The sequence below is a fragment of the Sorghum bicolor genome, chromosome 9 (assembly GCF_000003195.3).
Source record: "Sorghum bicolor cultivar BTx623 chromosome 9, Sorghum_bicolor_NCBIv3, whole genome shotgun sequence".
NCBI lineage: Eukaryota > Viridiplantae > Streptophyta > Magnoliopsida > Poales > Poaceae > Sorghum > Sorghum bicolor.
In genome coordinates this window covers 56969128-56986945 of record NC_012878.2, presented here as the reverse complement: position 1 = coordinate 56986945, position 17818 = coordinate 56969128, and the positions used below count along the sequence as shown (strand labels likewise).

Here is a 17818-nt window from a genome sequence, read left to right as displayed (position 1 = left end):
GAGCAGGGCAAGGGCGCAAGGCTACGGCGATCGCAGTCGCAGACTCGCAGGCAGCTGCCCGCCTTGCCTTGCCTTGCCCTGCCCCGGCTGCGCCGCAAGGACGGTGCCGCACATGCCACGGGCATGCTTGCCCCATATGGTACCCTGAGCCCCGCGGCAGCCTTGCTGATCGCTTTGCTTGTCCCCTTTTGATCCCAGTAAAACGTTACCCCCATGCCCCGCTTAAGCTTAACGCACTGTTCCTGTCGCTCGCTCAGTCGCTCTGCGTTTTTTTTTTACCGCGCCGTTAATCGCCACCGCCGCCGTACCCGTACACGTGCTGTGCTACCTACTTAAACGAGCCACCGCCGCGCCGGGCACAGCGGCAGCTCAGCTTGTGGCTGCGCGCGGATCCGCTTGACAGCGCGCGCGGGCAATCAGAGCCACAGCACGAGCATTCAAGTCACTCGGGTCGCCTTACTTGCTGCCACCTCCCTATCAGCCAGCTCTGAGCTACCCCTCGCTCTGCTTCGCGTTCGCGGCGATCAGCTCAGCGCGGCGGCCGTGCGATGAGTCGCGCGGCGCAGGCAGGAGGAGGCGGGGCCGGGGCCGGAGGGGCGGCGAGGCTCAAGGCGTCGCCGCGGGCGCTCTTCTCCTGCGGCATCTTCAGCACCTGCACGCACCCCGCGCTAAGCCCCACGGCGACGCCCAACAACAATGTGGTGCCGGGGAGTGGTGGTGGTGGTGGTGGTGGCATCAAGGGCGGTGGCGGCTCGGGTACGCCCTGCGCTGAGGCGTCGTCCGCGTCGCCGGTGGCGGCGGAGGCAGCGGCGGCAGCGGCCACGCCACTGCCTCCGCAGCGGCAGCACCAGCGAGCGCAGCAGAGGAACATCGGGCCGTCGTCGTCGTCTTCCTCGTCGTCCTCGTCCGCGTCGCAGAGCTTCACGCAGTGGAGGCTGCCGGTGCACCACCCGCCGCACGCGTCGGCGTCGGCGTCGGGGTCCGCGTCCGCGAGCGGAGCGGGCGCGTCCGGGGACGCGCTGCTGAGCGCGGAGGAGAAGTTCGCCACGGGGGAGGTGGTGGCGGCGCTGCGGACGGTGGAGCGGGAGATGGAGGCCGCCGCGAGGCCGGTCCCCGCGGGGGTGGTGGCCGGGGTGGTCGCCGCGGTGCGGGAGCCCGCCACGGCGAGGCTCGCCGCCAAGGTGCTGCTCGTCGTGCTGCTGGAGGAGGGCAACAGGGAGACGGCCGTGGAGGCCGGGGCAGCGTCGGCGGCCGTGGAGGCGGTGGCGGCGTCCGGGCCCGCGGGGGCCACGGCCGAGCGCGCGCTGGCCGCGCTCGAGCTCCTCTGCACGGCCCCCGGTGGCGCACCGGCGGTGCGGAGGGAGGCCCTCGCGGCGCCGGTGCTGGCAAGGGCGGTGGAGGGGATGGCCGGCCGCGGTCGGGAGTGCGCCATCGGCGTCCTGGCCGCCATCTACGGTGGCGCTGGCGGTGAGGACGGGGCCTCGTCCTCGCCGCCGCCGCCAGAGGTGGTGAAGGCGGTGGTGGCGGCGATGCAGGGTGAGTGCAGCGCGCGTGGACGGCGCAAGGGCGCGCAGCTGCTGCGCGCGCTGCAGGAGGGCGGCCGCCTCGGGCTCGCGTGGGACGGCGTCGGCGATCAGTGAGTGACTGACACGCGGGCCCTGTCTACCAGCCACCCAGCCTGACGACGCCTTCGCTCTGTTGTGTGTCCTCTTTGGCTTACACGTGGGACCCTTGTCGCAGTGACTAGTTCTGGTCTTTCGGGCCAATGCAATGGATTAGGTAGTTGCCGTGGGGCCTAGGCTACTGAAGCGTGGGCCCGAGTGAGGACGGGGGGGAGCAGTGACTTGGCTTGGGGTTGATGATGCCCATGCAAACGGTCGGTGGGGTGATTTGATTGATATGTTGTGGTCACCTTTTGTAGCCTGTGATTTGTACCATCTTTTCTCGTGAAAATTTATCGCGCCACTGACGCGTCTGGCCTGGCCTGGCCCCCATATTCGGCTCGTTAACGTGTTGTTCGCTGAGCCTGCAACTTTGAGGCGCGGTTTCGAACCCACACGATTTCTACGGAAATTATACCTGAAACAGTTCAAAAAACGGTGACCAATCACTTCAACTGTTGGCAATAGACACATGTAATTTGCGTGGCTACATCTAGAAATATATATACGTAGAATAAGAAGCATATATATTGGGTGGATCGGGTGGACCCTAAGCTCATCGTCGTTAAGGGCAGCCTTACTCCATCTCTCGCTGTCACCTGAGCGGCCGAGCCGACTGCCAATGGCCCGTGTAGCTGTTCAATGGCTCGTGTAGCTGTTTTTCTCCGACGACGACCACATTCTTTTAGGAAAGTCTTCCTCCTCTAGTGGAATTTTGAGTCATATCTAAGATAGCAGCATGAGAGGGGGCATATATATATGGTGTTTGTGTCAGTGAGTTAGCTCCATATTTGCGTGACGAATGTTATCCATGTTGCTCGGACCTTCCATGCCATCCGTGTTGCTCCAACCATCAAAAGGAACTATGGCCTTGTTTAGTTTGTGAAAAATTTTGGATTTCGCTACTGTAGCACTTTCGTTTGTTTGTGGCAAATATTATCCAATTATAGACTAATTAGGTTCAAAAGATTCGTCTCGCGATTTACAGGTAAATTGCATAATTAGTTTTTGATTTCGTCTATATTTAATGCTTCATGCATGTGCCGTAAGATTCGATGTGACGGGGAATCTTGAAAATTTTTGGAAACTAAACAAGGCCTATGGTTCGCCAAACCAGACAAACACATTATCGTTGTATGAGGGGAGGTACATCCTCTATGCAAGCTCTCGCTCGAAGGTGTATGCCATGTTCTGTAGGATGAATAGGAGTTTGACCTATAGATAGAATAACTCATTCTCCTGGCTCGCCAGATAGTTTGGTGAAGGCATTCACCTTAGCGTTGATCGTGATGAGACCTCGCCCTCGAGGGCGGGATGTGTCCACATTTCCTCCAACCTTGGCAACCCCATGCCACTCAAAGCGGCTGAAATCGTTGGTGTGAAGTCCAGGTTCCAAAGTGGAAAGCCTAGCCAGACAAGAAAATGGTAGTGAACCCGAGCTCTCTTCCACCTTCGATAGTGGACTCGAGACTTTGGAAACAGATACTTTTGCCCGAAATCGAAACCGTTGGCATGGCTGGTGAAATGAGCCATCCGGCACAATTTAGACAGATAAGAAGACGGCTACAACAACCCTAAGTGCAAAAGTTAAATAAAGAATATAAATAGAGAGGACGAATTATCCATGTATATGCCTTTAAAAATGCATATCCATATGTTAGAAGGATCTTCACACGGTGCTTTACTCCTATTCTAGCAAAATCTGTACAAAATAAAAAAAGGTAAAACTATTAAAAATACATAATTTGGAAGTTGTGGCTCTTCAGGAGACCTTAAGCAAAACTTTGAGGATTGGGAGCTTAGGGAACTTGCTGGCAACCAGAGTTTTTCCTGGTGCTGGTCACCTTCCAAAGGACATTCAGGGGGCATGATGATAGGTATTAGATCTGAATCTTTAGAAGTGGAAGATCACATTTATGAGGCTTATTTTATGGGCGTTCTGGTTAGAAACAGAGTTACTAATCATAGATTCTGGATCATTAATGTGTATGGGCCTGCTCAGCATAACTACTCTAGTAGTTTTCTTCAGGATCTTTCTTCTTTTTGCTCTACTCTCAGCTTACCTGTGTTGATGGGGGGAGATTTCAATTTAATTAGGAACAATAATGAAAGGAATCAGGGAGTAGGGGATCAAAAGCTTATGGATCTGTTTAATGAATTCATTGGATCTTTTCAACTAAGGGAAATTTTTTGTAATGGCAGTCGGTTTACCTGGTCCAATAAACAGAAAAATCCTATTTTAGTAAAACTAGATAGAATTCTTGCTTCCACAAGTTGGGAATTACACTATCCTACTTGTTTTGCTTGGGTGAAACCTAGAGTAGGCTCTGATCATTGTCCTCTAGTTCTTAACACTGGAGAAGAAGGGGAGAAAAGGCCTCGTTATTTTTTTCTTTGACGAACAGTGGATTAAAAGAGAGGGCTTTTCTAAAATGATTCAGGATAGATGGTTGTTCTTTAAAGAAGAACATAACTACTCTCTGGATAGGTGGCAAGGGTGTCTTCAATCCTTGAGAAAGTATTTGAGAGGGTGGAATTTACAGCTTATTGGGGAACAAAAAAGAGAGAAAGCTAATATGACACAAAGAATTCAAGAATTAGATAAGATGGCGGAATCGAGGTTATTAACCATTCAGGAATGGGAGGAAAGGATTGAGGTGGAAAACTCTCTGGAAAGGGTCCATAGGAGTGAGGAACTTTATTGGAAGCAAAAGGCTGGAAATAAATGGTTATTGGAAGGGGATGCCAATACCCTTTTTTTCCACCAATGTGCTAATGGAAGAAGGAGGAAAAATATGATTTCTTTTTTGGAATCTGATCATGGGGAAATAAGGGGGCAAAAGGAGATCATTGAACATATAGTTCTCTTCTATAAAAATCTCTTTGGTCCAAGTGGTGAGTGCTCTATCACGTTAAATAATGATTTCTGGCCTTTAGAGAGGAAGCTAAGGGAGGAGGAGAAGATGGACCTTGTAAAACTTTTTGAGATAGAGGAGATTAAGGGTGCCATTATGGATATGAAGGTGAACTCGGCTCCTGGACCTAATGGGTTTAGCCCAATTTTCTTTCAAAGATTCTGGGAGACTATTAAAGGGGAGGTTATGGCCATGTTCCAGGACTTCTGGGAAGGGGAGTTAGATATCAAAAGGTTAAATTTTGGGGTTATTACTTTAGTTCCAAAAGTCAAGGAGGCTAACAGTATAAAACAATATAGACCTATTTGTCTTCTAAATGTGGATTTCAAGTGCTTTACTAAGGTTTTGACAAATAGATTGGTCCCGATTGCGCAACGGGTGGTGGGGAAAAATCAGTCTGGCTTTATCAGAGGGAGAAATATTTTAGATGGCATAGTGGTGCTGCATGAAGTCCTACATGAGTTACACTCTTCCCACAAGAAAGGGCTTATTCTTAAAATTGATTTTGAAAAAGCGTATGATAGAGTTAGCTGGAGTTTTCTTGAGCAAGTTATGGAAAAGAAAAACTTCCCTCAAAAATGGATTCAATGGGTGATGAACACTGTGAGGGGAGGTAAGATCTGCATTAATGTAAATGGGGAGAGAAGCCCATATTTTAAGTCCTCTCGGGGTTTAAGACAAGGTGATCCCTTATCCCCCATCCTCTTCAATCTAGTGGCTGATGTGTTGGGTATTCTCCTGGATAAGGCAATTAGTAAAGGTCACTTGAGAGGGGTGCTGAGTAACCTTATTCCTGGGGGTATTTCACATATTCAATATGCTGATGATACTGTTATTCTGATTGATGGGTCAGATCAGTCCATTAGAAATCTTAAATTGATCCTGTACTGTTTTGAATGGTTGTCTGGGCTGAGAATTAACTATCATAAGAGTGAAGTTTATGTGTTTGGAGCCCCTCAAGTAGAAAGAGAAAGGATGGCCAATATGTTAAACTGTGTTCTGGGGGAGATGCCGATGAAATATTTGGGTATTCCAATTAGTAATAAACATCTTAATACCAGTGCTTTCTCCTTCCTCCCTCAAAAATTGTACAAGAGACTTGATCCTTGGAAAGGGAAACACTTAACTTCAGGAGGGAGACAAATTCTTTCTAATACTTGCCTGAGCAGCATTCCCCTATACTGCATGGGGTTTTATTGGTTACAAGATGGGGTGCACAAAAAAATGGATAGTATTAGGGCTAATTTCTTATGGCAAGGGACCGAGGACAAATTTAGATATCATATGGCCAAATGGGAAATGGTTTCCAGACCAAAGGACCAAGGGGGTCTAGGCATCATTAACACCAGGTTGATGAATGATTGCCTGCTGGTCAAATGGATCTGGAAGATCTTGCAGGAACCTGATGAGTTATGGTTCAAACTGCTGAAATCTAAGTATATGAAGGATATTAATTTCTTCTCTGCCAAATCCAAAGGGGGGTCTCAGTTTTGGCAAGGGCTTCAAAAGGTTAAACATCTCTTTAAGTGGGGGGCTAATTTTACAGTGGGTAGGGGCAATAACTGTTCCTTCTGGCATGATTGCTGGTTGCATGATGTTCCTTTAAAAATCTATTATGAGGATTTGTATAGAATGGTAAGTCATCCTGACTGTGTTGTTAGAGACTGCTGGGTTGATCAGGATTGGGTTGTCCAGTTTCGTAGAGCTCTTTCAAGTGAAGAATTCCAGAGATGGACTATGCTTTATGATGAACTTCAACATTTTTCCATAGAAGAAAATAGTCCTGATAAAGTGTTATGGGTTCTTGATAAGACTAAGATGTTTACAACTAAATCCCTATACAGATTCTTATCAAATAGTGGCATGCCGAGTAGGGTGGCTGGTATTATTTGGAAGTGTAAAATACCTCTAAAAATAAAGTTTTTTCTTTGGCAAACTTTTAATAACAAACTGCCGGTGGGCTTGTCTCTGTTAAGAAGGGGTTGGAGAGGAGATGGCAAATGTTGTCTTTGTGGGGTTATAGAAACTATTAATCATATTCTTTTTGAATGTGTTTTTGCTAAATTGATCTGGACAATCATAAAGGAGGTTTTCGGTCTGGAGGATGTTCCCCATTCCTTACAAGAACTGTCAGAGGGATGGTTGTGGGGCAATGGTCCCTTATCTACGCGGTTGCTTATGTTCCTTTTCGCAGTTTTTGCCTGGACCCTATGGGTCACAAGGAACAAAATGGCGATTGAGAAACATTTCCCTAACGCGCCATCTGATGTTATGTTTGATGCCTTATCACTGTTACAGAGATGGTCGATGCTCTTGAAGGAAAGTGATAGATGGAAGGTGCTGCAAGCGAAGGACGGTCTGATCTGCTGGATGAGAAGTTTTAAACCAAGCGTAGTGATGTCCACGGATGTGTTTGAGTTTTGATAGTTGGTTTAATCTGTGGCTTTGTAATAGACTCTGTTTAGTTTTCCTTGGTTTATCGATGGTTTATCGAGATACTGGCGTCCCCAGTTTGTATCCAAACATGGTGCTTTTTAAAAGCAGAGTTTTCTCTTTAAAAAAAAAATGTCTATCCATGTTTTGAGAAGATCTTCACATAGTGCTTTGCCCAAAGTTGTCGGTTCATCTTTGATCTGTTGTAAGACTATTTGTTTTTTTAAGAATAAGACTATTTGGTTATGTTATTATTCCATAATTCTGAAACCCCGCCATCCGTGGCAAATTGGCAGTCTCGTCCCGACGTGCAAGTGGCAAAGGCCGTGATGATGTTAGAGAGCCAGCGTGCAAGTGGCTTCCAGATTCTGAGAATAACCGACGGCACAGCACTAGACGATCAGGTGATGTGCCGGCACACAAGGCGCTATCCGGTCCAGCCATGGCCGATCCTCTCATCCTCTGGCTGGCGCCAGTCTATCCGAGGTCCATGCTCCAAGCTCCATACTCCATGTTGGATCGACATCGACAGTAACGCCTGCCGTGCTCACAAGTCACAGCTGCACAAGCACAGTAGAAGTAGAAGTTCGCATTGCAATATGCATGCCAGGCGCCAGAGCACGCCGTGGGCGTGGGCGCCAGTCCGCAGCCAATGCACAGTGGTCGACTACTCGACCGCAGTGCAGATTACCCGTTCTTCTCCAGGCCAGACACGCCGCCGGTGCAGTGCGGCGGAGCCGGGCTAGCCCCCTAGCCCAAACGCCGAGCCGCGCCTTTCTCGGCACGGCAAGCATTCAGATTCAGCGGTGGCGGCAAGGCAACAGCGCCGTTTGCCGTCTCCCTGCTTTTGCTCGCACAAGTCGCCTCTCGCCGTCGAGTTGACTTCCGTTCCTGTGATGTCCATGTCCGGCTCTGAATGACCGACCGACCGACTGACTGACTGACGCTGGGTTGACGAGACTGTAGTGTGTGCGTGACGTCCCTTTTACAGAGCTCTGTTGCCCTGCCACCCCCAACGCCAATGGCGTCGCGGCAGGCGGCGCGTCCTTTTCCCCTCTCATTTTCCCTTTTCCCTGCCGCGAAACCCCTGTTGCGCCTCGTCAATTATTGCGACACCTGTTTGCTCTGTGCCTCTCTCTCTCTCTCTCTGCGCCACTCTGCCTGCTCGCGTCGAAATCCAACAGCTCCTCGCGGATTCCACGTTTCCACTGCGCTGCTTCTGCTTGCCTATAGTCGTCCGTCACGTCGTCGTCGCCGGTGCCCCCGTTGGGCCTTTGACGATGGATGGAGGGTGTGATGTGGGCCGGGAAAGGGAGATTGTCACGGGCCCATAACCATTTGACGGAAAGGACCTTACCTTAGGCCCCTGGGATTCATGCATGGGCTTCTTCTGTGGCCTTTTCTTTTCCCTTTTACCTTCTTTTCTTTTTTTTTTCATTTGAAACTTCTTCAGTTCTGTTTAGACCTTGTTTAGTTCGTGAAAAAATTTGGATTTCGCAACCGTAGCACTTTCGTTTTTATTTAGTAATAATTATCTAATTATAGATTAACTAGGCTTAACAAATTCGTCTCGTAAATTACAGGTAAATTGTGTAATTAGTTATCTTTTTTATTTATATTTAATGATTCATGCATGTACCGCAAGATTCGATGTGACGGAGAATCTTGAAAAATTTTGAAAACGAAACAATTCAAATAGGCTCCCTCGTTAGCTCTCGATGATGAGTTGATGACTACAAAGAATTTTTTTTATGCTCAACGCGGGAGAACTTGACGTGATTGATGCCATGGGTGCATCCACCGATGGCGGTAACATAGGTTTTGTTTGGATCCGTTAAGTGTTGATAGTTATTAACTAGCTAATGATCCATGTCTAATATTTGCTAGGTAACTATGAGCTGCTATTATAGCTGATTTAGTCCCAACTAGTAAAATATTTTTGTTTTGTTTGAATATCCAGCTAACAATTAGCTAGATTATTAATTAATTAGATCATTCTAAATCAAAAGAGCTAACTATTAGCAGCTAACTATTAGCTCTATAAATCCAACAGATCCATGATATAATACTAACAACAACAGCTAGAAAGCACGCATGGTTTAGTTAGGGAGACAAAGCCATCTAATTAAACATATTGTCAAATGGCATCCAATTATATATGCGAAATGCAGCCATCCGACAACGGCATCAGGACATAGCATCACTGCATTAGTCAATGGCTCTATCAGTCACCGTGACACTTGTTGCTTGCCATCATCACCTTCCTGCCATTTTTTTAATCCTCGGCGTGGTAGTACGTAGCAGAGAACTTGCAATTCTTCTTTTGTTTATTATTCCAATTAGCCTCTTCTTTAGAAATAAAATCATAGGATCAATTAAGCCACAAGCTACTGACTGATTAAGATATATATAAGCATATATATACAAGGTGATTAACGTGACAGCGAGTCATTAGTCATGTGTGGTGTTTGCATTGTGAGCGAAAAGGCTGTCTAATCCGTGTCCACACACATCATGTGTGTTAATCAGTTAATTCCATCTTAATAAGATTGTAACATATTTTCCTACGATGAAATAATTAAGATAGTAATATCTTGGGTAGTCAACTTGTCAAACATGACTAAATTATATGGAACAGATAACTGCAGCTTGTAGGTGAGGACTATTTAGCGAGGAATATAACTAGTGAGAAGTGGATTTCATGTCCTTTTTTTAGTTGTGCTTTGATCTCACATCTTAATGCAATGCATGTTTTAGTATAACTTATGACGATATTTACAGAAGCGTTATATAAGAGCTTGGTTGTTTGGTTGCTTGAGTGTGCAAGCCTACTATACTGAGTGTGGTCTGATCTCTCTATTTTGAGAATGAAGCCGGGTTTTTTTCGTTATATAAAAAAAAATCACTGACCATGAGTTTAGTAATCTTGTAAATTACTATTACTCATTGTATGGCAACTCAAATAGGGCAGGTCATGGAGTGTATATAGGGCTGAATTTCATTACAAGACCCTAGCTAACTTTGCTCTTGGTGGGTTGCAAAAGTTCTTTTTGCATTGATGCTGGTGTGCAAGCACTGCACGTACTGTACGTGATGCTTTATCCCAATAAGTTAATCTATCTTATAATATGTTTGATCTAGCCTGCCTTTGTTTTCCTACTAGAAAGAAATAGCCTGATTAATATATACAGATCCTGATAGGGCCGCCGGCCGGACACAACTTAATTCTGAAGATAGGAGGTAGCAGGAGTTCCACACAGTCAATATTGCTAGAGTATGCCCCTTCTTCCCTCCTGCTCTTATTGTTTGGTTAAAACAGTCTTCGAGCTCAAGTGCTTCTTTCCAGGATGTTGGCTGCAAGCTCGGGCCGCCACTCCAGGTAGCCACCAGTTGCCAGACCAGGCGGGAGTAGGGACATTCGAAAAATAAGTGATGTGATGTCTCAAGGTTCCGTTCACACAAGGCGCAAAAATAGTTGTTCTTCCAGTGACGCAATTGTAGGCACGCCGAAGTCCATAGTCTATTTTGCAATAGCAGCCATAAAAAGAATTTGCACTTTGGCGGCGCCCACGCATTCCAAATTAAGGATGGAAAAGGTGACTGGACTTGGCCTGCGAACTGAATTGCATATGCTGATTTGCTCGAGTATTGGGCAGAGCTTTCCAGTGTCCAAACAATGGTATCCTCGCTTGATTCATCAAGATCAGGTCGGACGGAGTCGAGATGGCTGTCCAAAGTTCGAAGTATTCTTTGAGAAGATCATGCGTCAAATTATAAGCAATGTCCCGAATCCACTTTTCTCCTAGCAAGGCCTCTCTGACAGTTCTATTCTTCCGCTTGCTGTGTGCATACAACCGTGGGTAGAGGCTGGCTGGCGCCTTGCCTTCGATCCAGCTAGAGTGCCAGAAGGAGGCCTTCTTCCCATTTTTTATGGTGACTATAGTTGCTGCGTTGAAGAGCGCCACATCTTCAGTGTTTACCGGCAGTTCAGTCCCTCTTCGTGGTCGCTCTGGGTTACTCCACTGGAACCAGAGCCATCGCAGGCGCAGAGCCTTACTGAACTTGTGTAAATCAATTATGCCTAGTCCACCAAAATCCACTGGCTTAGCCACCGTCGTCCATGCCACTTTGCATTTCCCACCAGAGATCTCACTATCTCCCGCCCAAAGGAAATATCGTCTCATTTGGTCTATGTCTTCAATCAGCTGCTTTGGTGGCCTGATTGAAGTTAACAGATAAATGTTGTGATCTTCAGGGAAGGCGCCACATTCTCTGCTGGTGGATATCAAGGACATGGCTCATCAATGGTCCTTGGCAGGATGCAAAGCTTTAAGGAATTCTTTAGTTGAAAATGTAAGTAGCGAGTAATCAGCTAGGAAGAAAAGGCCCACGTAGCCTAGGCTGCGATGGGGAGCGCTCCTCGCGCTTATAAACGGATGTTTTTCACGATCTTCTCTTATTATTAATCAAAGCCGGTAACGTCCGGATCTTAAAAAAAAGGAGGTAGCAGGAGTAGTACATTGTACATATACTAGCTAGCTAGCAGCCTCCCTTCTTTACCATCTCATCTTGCATTTCTTTCTTTTTTCGCCGCAAGATCTGCATCTTGCATTCAGGCACGCACGACCGTGTTGAGTGTTGCTCTCTCTCTCTCTCTCTCTCTCTCTCCGTGCTTGGTGGCAGTGAAAGCAACAATATTGTATTTAACAAAATCAGCCGCAATTAGTCTCAAAAAGCTGCTGCACACATGCAGCTAAACAATAGATGAGGAGCATCAAGCATGCACAGCGTGCTGCTGTTTTTCTAACCCACATTATTGCTCAGAAAACGGCCCAATCGATTAACTATGGAGATCAGCCTTGGCTTGCCTTCCAGAGTTAGGTGCTGTTCCCTTTAAGGAGTTCTGCGAGCATCGGATGCTGCAGATCTCTAAAAATCCTTTAAAAATGTCAAAAAGAAGAATAAAATAAACTGATTTATTGTTCATTAGGCTAAAATGCCGTGATGATGTGTTGTTCATTAGGCTACCATATATATAATGCCGTGATGATGTGTGTTTATATATACTTTACATATACTTTACATATGCGCAACCACCCTCTGCGTGTTCTTCCAGTTTGCTGCACTGCATGCATTATACTATCTCATGCAGCTGTCAATTCTCGACTGATGCGTGTTATCATTATTGTCACCACACGAATGCAGTGCAGTGCAGTGCAGTGCAGTGCAGTGCAATGCAATGCAATCAGTGATCCAGGCCGCACGTGAAACCCAAATCTACGACGACCAGCCGGAACTGTAGCAACTAGCAGCAAGTGGTTGGAGCATATAATAGGAGAAGATGCAGGTGTGTGTGTTTGTGGTTTGGGCATGCATTAGGCCTTGTTTGGATGTAGTCGGATTCGCATCATTCCACATGTGTTGGTGTAGGTTGGAGTGGAACTTGAATTAAATTCCACCCCAATCCACTCCAACACATGTGGATTGAGGTGAATATGACAACATCCAAACAAAGTCTTAGTGTTATCATTATTAGTGTGTGGTTTGTGTTGGATCAATTAATTCAAGGACGATCCTTTCCACCTAATAATCTGTGATATCCCACCCACAGCGCACTGCGCGCGCGCACACACACACACACCATATATATGCATGTGTCCTGTCCGATCGTCGATCGAGAGATCAGCAGCCAGCACAGCTGATGATGAGTCTGATCCATGCAGGCAACCAGCGAAGCTTCTGATTCCCGAGATCGCCCAGAAGATTTGCTCCCCATCGCCCTCCCCTACACGCATTATATTACTAAATTGCTTCCCCTGCAATCTTTTTAGATAATCGTACATGTTGCCATGTACTATATATATCCCCCAAACTAATCCACCATGCGCGCGCGTATCCACTTTGCTACTTTAATCGTGTTTTGATTTGATTTGGCATGCACTTTACAATTCTGTCCCCTGTCTCTCAGACTCGATCCAGTTGTGTTTTATTTTATTTTTGGAGAATATATATATGTCTTCTCCACTTATCTGATTATTCATTTAATTAGTCTATATATATCGCCATCGTTGTTACTTTTTGTTATTATTAGTTCAGTTAATATATATTGTATCTCATTAAATTTTCATATATAAACGATGTAAGAGGGGAGCTAAATAGTAAGAGAAGACTAGAAATCCTACGATAATCCTACGATAGATCAGTGTTGAGTAGGGCTGACTACTTAATTAGACTCTAAACTATTTTAGACTAGAGATGAAGAGGTGTTCTTAATAATTTTGGACCACGCCCCGGGCTGCAGCCCCCTAGCCCGGGGTGCAGATCCACCCCTGTATACGAGTACATATATATATAAGAGAGAGTTCGTTGTTTTGTTGGTGAGAAGTGAGAACAAATAAAAAAAGAAAGCGTCACCAGTCACCTGATCGATGTTACGGTGAAACAAAGCCCAAAACAATCATTTCAACCACGATTCAGAATCCACTGGGGGTACTTTCTTGACACATCAAGAATCCAAGATCACACAGACCCTTTCAGTTCACTCACCGGCCAACAGAAGCATTATTAATTATTGAAAGCATGCAGCTAAGCTAGGAATCGTTATTGAAAGGTGGATGCAACTACATTAACAAACAACTTTTCTTTCTAATGCATGCAATTGCACCTTCTTCCGTTTCTGTTCTACTCCGATCCAGTTCTACGTAAATTTGAGTAGGATGTGAATTATCAGTGTTTCATTTAAATTTTCTGACAAAGATGGCCCAAGATCGTCTCGGAACCTATCAAAACCAAGGAGCTAGAGCCAATGCAAATTAAGTTGGTTTATTTCTACTTTTTATTCTATTAGTCGTGCTGCACATGGTACTGACCCTCTCTCTCTCTCTCTCTCTCTCTCTCTCTCTGCTATAGCAGCCTAGCAGTGTGAGCCCACATTGCCACTACACGGATTAAACTAACAAATCCGATAAAAAAATGGAGGAAATCGGCTGTCTCCTTTTAATTAATGGGGGGTATTGCGCGTGTAGGGGGATCTCTCCCTTTCACTTTTAAGAGGCTTCTTTACACCATCCATCGTCTCCTCCTTTCTTTTGTAGCTAGCTTGCATTGCTCCCATTTCTTGGTCGTCTTCTAGTAGTTCTAGGTCTAGAGAGACGTGTGTGTGGCTACCAACGGGCCGGCCAGCTGCCGCGGCATCCATGAGTGCAAGCAATTCCGGGTCCGGGGACAGCATGGAATGGGGAAGGGGGAGGTCCAGGAAGGGCAAGAGAGGCGGCGGCGGCGGCAGCGGCTCCGACAAGCCGAGGCAGCCGCAGCGAGGGCTCGGCGTGGCGCAGCTGGAGAAGATCAGGATACAGAGCGAGATGGCCGAGTACAGCTTGCACCACCCTCTTGGCCACCCGCCGCCTCCGATCCACAGAACTGGTAGCTTCAACTTGGTAATTATCGTTCGTTTTTGGCCAAAATTTGTTGATTCTTCTGCAATAGCTAGCCATGGTTATTAGCTAGGTCTCGAGTTCCTGATTTGATGTGATGATTTTGTAATTGATTATTGATTGATCGATCGATATGATCGAGCAGGAAGACTCGCGGCTGTCTCACTCGCTACCTTCGTCTCCATCCTCCTCAGCCTTCTATGCTGCCAACATCGGTGTTTCATCGTCCTCCTATCCGATTCATCGTCCGACTCATCATATTGCGGTACACATCGCAAATGCCATTGCTTCACAAATAGTATACAGTTCAGCAGGTGTATACTGCTATTTACTAGCAGAGATCACGCAAATTAGTTGTCTATAAAAACTCTAAAAATGGGTTTACTGTCTATATGTATATTTGCTATTTTCGTTTTTTTTTCTCTGAGAAAGTAGTTGCTAATTTTGAGCTATACCTTCTAGATTTTTTCTCGAATACGTAAAAGATTTATGCATCATTATTGTAATTAAGGTAGAAGTGTAATTAAGTTATATCTTTCTAGATTAATTTAGACACCCTATTCAGTGACTAACAGAGGCAAATAAACATGCATTTTGGTGTTCCTAATAATTCACTTTGTTAATTAACATATATAGTGCACCAGCAGACTGAAATAAAATCAGAAAAGCTAGCCAAACAATTTGGTATTGCTGCACTTTTTTCAGTACGTTTAATTTGCGGTGCTTTTGCAAGTACTGTTGTACTAGTGTACTACTAAATCAAGATGCACCATATATTACTTTTGGGGCCATGGAATGATAGATCATGAAGCCTAAAAGATGAGCAAAGAATGCATAATAATTGAGCCTAACGCTAAAAGATGAACAAGAGAGTATCAGTGCAGATCAGAAGATTTTATTCTCCCATGCACGTGATGGCTTAGCCAGCTGCCTGCATATCTTACAGCTGCTGCTGGTGCGACCTAACCTCAATTATGTGTCTGTTGTATGTAGATGACATATGGAGAGAGATCTGGAGACATGAGATATGGTGAATTTCAAACTAATCCCATCATCAGGTACGGTGCGTACACATGTACAAGCAGAAGCAGCTATATATATACAGTCAAGGATTCATATGCATGTTCACCTGCATGCACTTGTGATCATATCAAATAAAAGACCTAGCTAAACACAGATGGCATATACTGCGGTAACATGTGAGCATGCATTTTGCTTATTACCTTCAGGTCACCAAATTACCATGGCGCTATCTATGGTTCAGAAGCACATTATTCTCATCCGAGCAATGCCACCTTGCCTCTCTTCAACCCTCAGGTGCTTATTTACCCTTATATGCTCCAAATTATAAGTCGTTTGACTTTTCTAGATACACAACTTTTGCTATGCATCTAAATTAATATACACTATATCTAAATACATATCTTTTATTAGATATCTAGAAAAGTTAGGATAACTTATAGTTTGAAATATAGATGGAGTATGTCTGAAATAAAAAAAAGTGCGTGTGGTTTCAGTCTCGTCGATAACTTATTGAAGCTCATGCATGTTACATTGTTGCCACACTTCACTTCTGCAGGAATCAATTTGCTTGAACAGACCGTACGATCTAAATCAAACGGCAGACTCATCGAACTTAGATGATCAGGAGGTAGACCTTGAGCTCAAGCTATGATGATATCATGGCCCTCTACCGACCTTGAGCTCAAACTACGATGATATGCTGGCCCTCTATACCGTACCTCTCTCAGTTAAGCTATATATATATACCTGATTGTTTGTGCCACAAGAACTAAAGGGCTTGCAGTCTTGTGTGTAAAATGCATGCATACCATGGTTGATATATAAGAAAAAGAGATGCACACATGTGCAAGTTCTTTGAGTCACGGCGTGACGATGTGTAATTGACTTCCTGAAACGATCAAGTACCAGCTGGATTTTTATTTGATGATGCTGGATACCTAGTTATTTTGTACCATATTGTGTAACTTTTGGTGTGTATATATACCATAGAATATTGGTCAACCAGCGTGCTCAACTCAGAAAGGAATATTGATATATATGTATATCTGGGCATGCGCTATATATATACTACATTTCAGAGTGTTCAGGATATATAAGATAATTAGATGAAGACAGTTACTACTAGAGTAGAGGGAGAATGATAGATGTTGATCGATGGATGTTCCATGGTGTCGTCTCACCACACATATTTGTTTGGCACAATTAAAATTTTGCATGCATATGCACGTTTTCATCAAAGAGAGTCTGCATCCATGTCAGTTTACGGCTGTGTACAAGGTTTGCATTCAAATTTATGTGTGTGCAACTGTGTATATACCCTTTTGATAAGTCCCTGTATACTAGCTATATATGCGCATATGGTGGATGTTCTCTCGTCCAAGTGGTATAAAATAGAGTAGATTCTGACGATTTTTACTCTTGTTGAGAACGCTCTAAGTTATATTTCAATTTGTAAGACGTTTTAACTTTTCTAGGCACATAACTTTTCTATGCAGGTAATTATATCTAAGATAGATAATAAAAACTACGCATCTAGAAAAGTTAAAAGAACTTATTATAATTTGGAATGGAGATGTAGCACTATATATATAATATAGATGTCTAGTGTATTAGAATTTATAGATGTAACGACGGGATGCTATCAACCTTTACAGGTTATCAATATTTTTAATCTATGATATGATAGTAGAAAACTTCACAAATAACTATGCTATAGTGCCTTTTTTTTTTCCTTTTTACATTCCTCTGTTGAATTGGAGTACTGCCATAGCTCATTTTTCTTGGGCGTTTTCAAACTCACCTTGGTGTAAAAAATGTCATCGAAATATATATTGTAAATTACACAAACACAATCATACTTGTTTTCTTCATAATACAAACTCACTTGTATAGTTGTCTCAAGTCTCAACCACATCCAAGCCATTTGGTAAATAACCGCTCCTAAGTGATTTAGTAAGCCATTGATCTCTTCATCTCTTGGTTATGTTAGAGTGCAGTTGTGCAAAACAGGTTGTAAGAAGGTCTGAAGGTGCCATTTAATCTGTCAGTGCAGTCCACAATACCCAGGCCAAACAATTGTACATAGATGTGTATTTTTTTTTCCAAATTTTGTTCCTCTAGTTGACTAATAAGCTTTCTGTGTGCTGTATATATACCCGGAAATCTCAATCTGCGTCTAGCATTAAACTAGCTAATAACCATCAAAGTAATCATCGCGTGCATGCCAATGCATGTTTTGCTAGCTACTACTGAGAGTTGAAAAGGTCCTCTTCTTAATAATAAAGTTTAAGAAGAACTTGGTATATATATCTGATGAAATATTTCTAAAAATATATATATCTGATGAAAGCTG

At 44.7% G+C, this 17818-nt stretch overlaps 2 protein-coding genes across 2 annotated transcripts; both read left to right on the top strand.

Moving 5' to 3' along the window:
* On the top strand, positions 549-1640 carry LOC8063581 (transcription factor SOX-4). The gene has a single exon (XM_002441460.1). It carries the CDS (start codon positions 549-551, stop codon positions 1638-1640), a length of 1092 nt encoding a protein of 363 aa, XP_002441505.1.
* Positions 14032-16708, top strand: LOC8074581 (protein SPEAR3). Its single transcript, XM_002441459.2, has 5 exons — positions 14032-14445; positions 14588-14707; positions 15436-15500; positions 15672-15759; positions 16022-16708. Exons 1-5 carry the CDS (start codon positions 14206-14208, stop codon positions 16115-16117), a joined length of 609 nt encoding a protein of 202 aa, XP_002441504.1. The 5' UTR covers positions 14032-14205; the 3' UTR covers positions 16118-16708.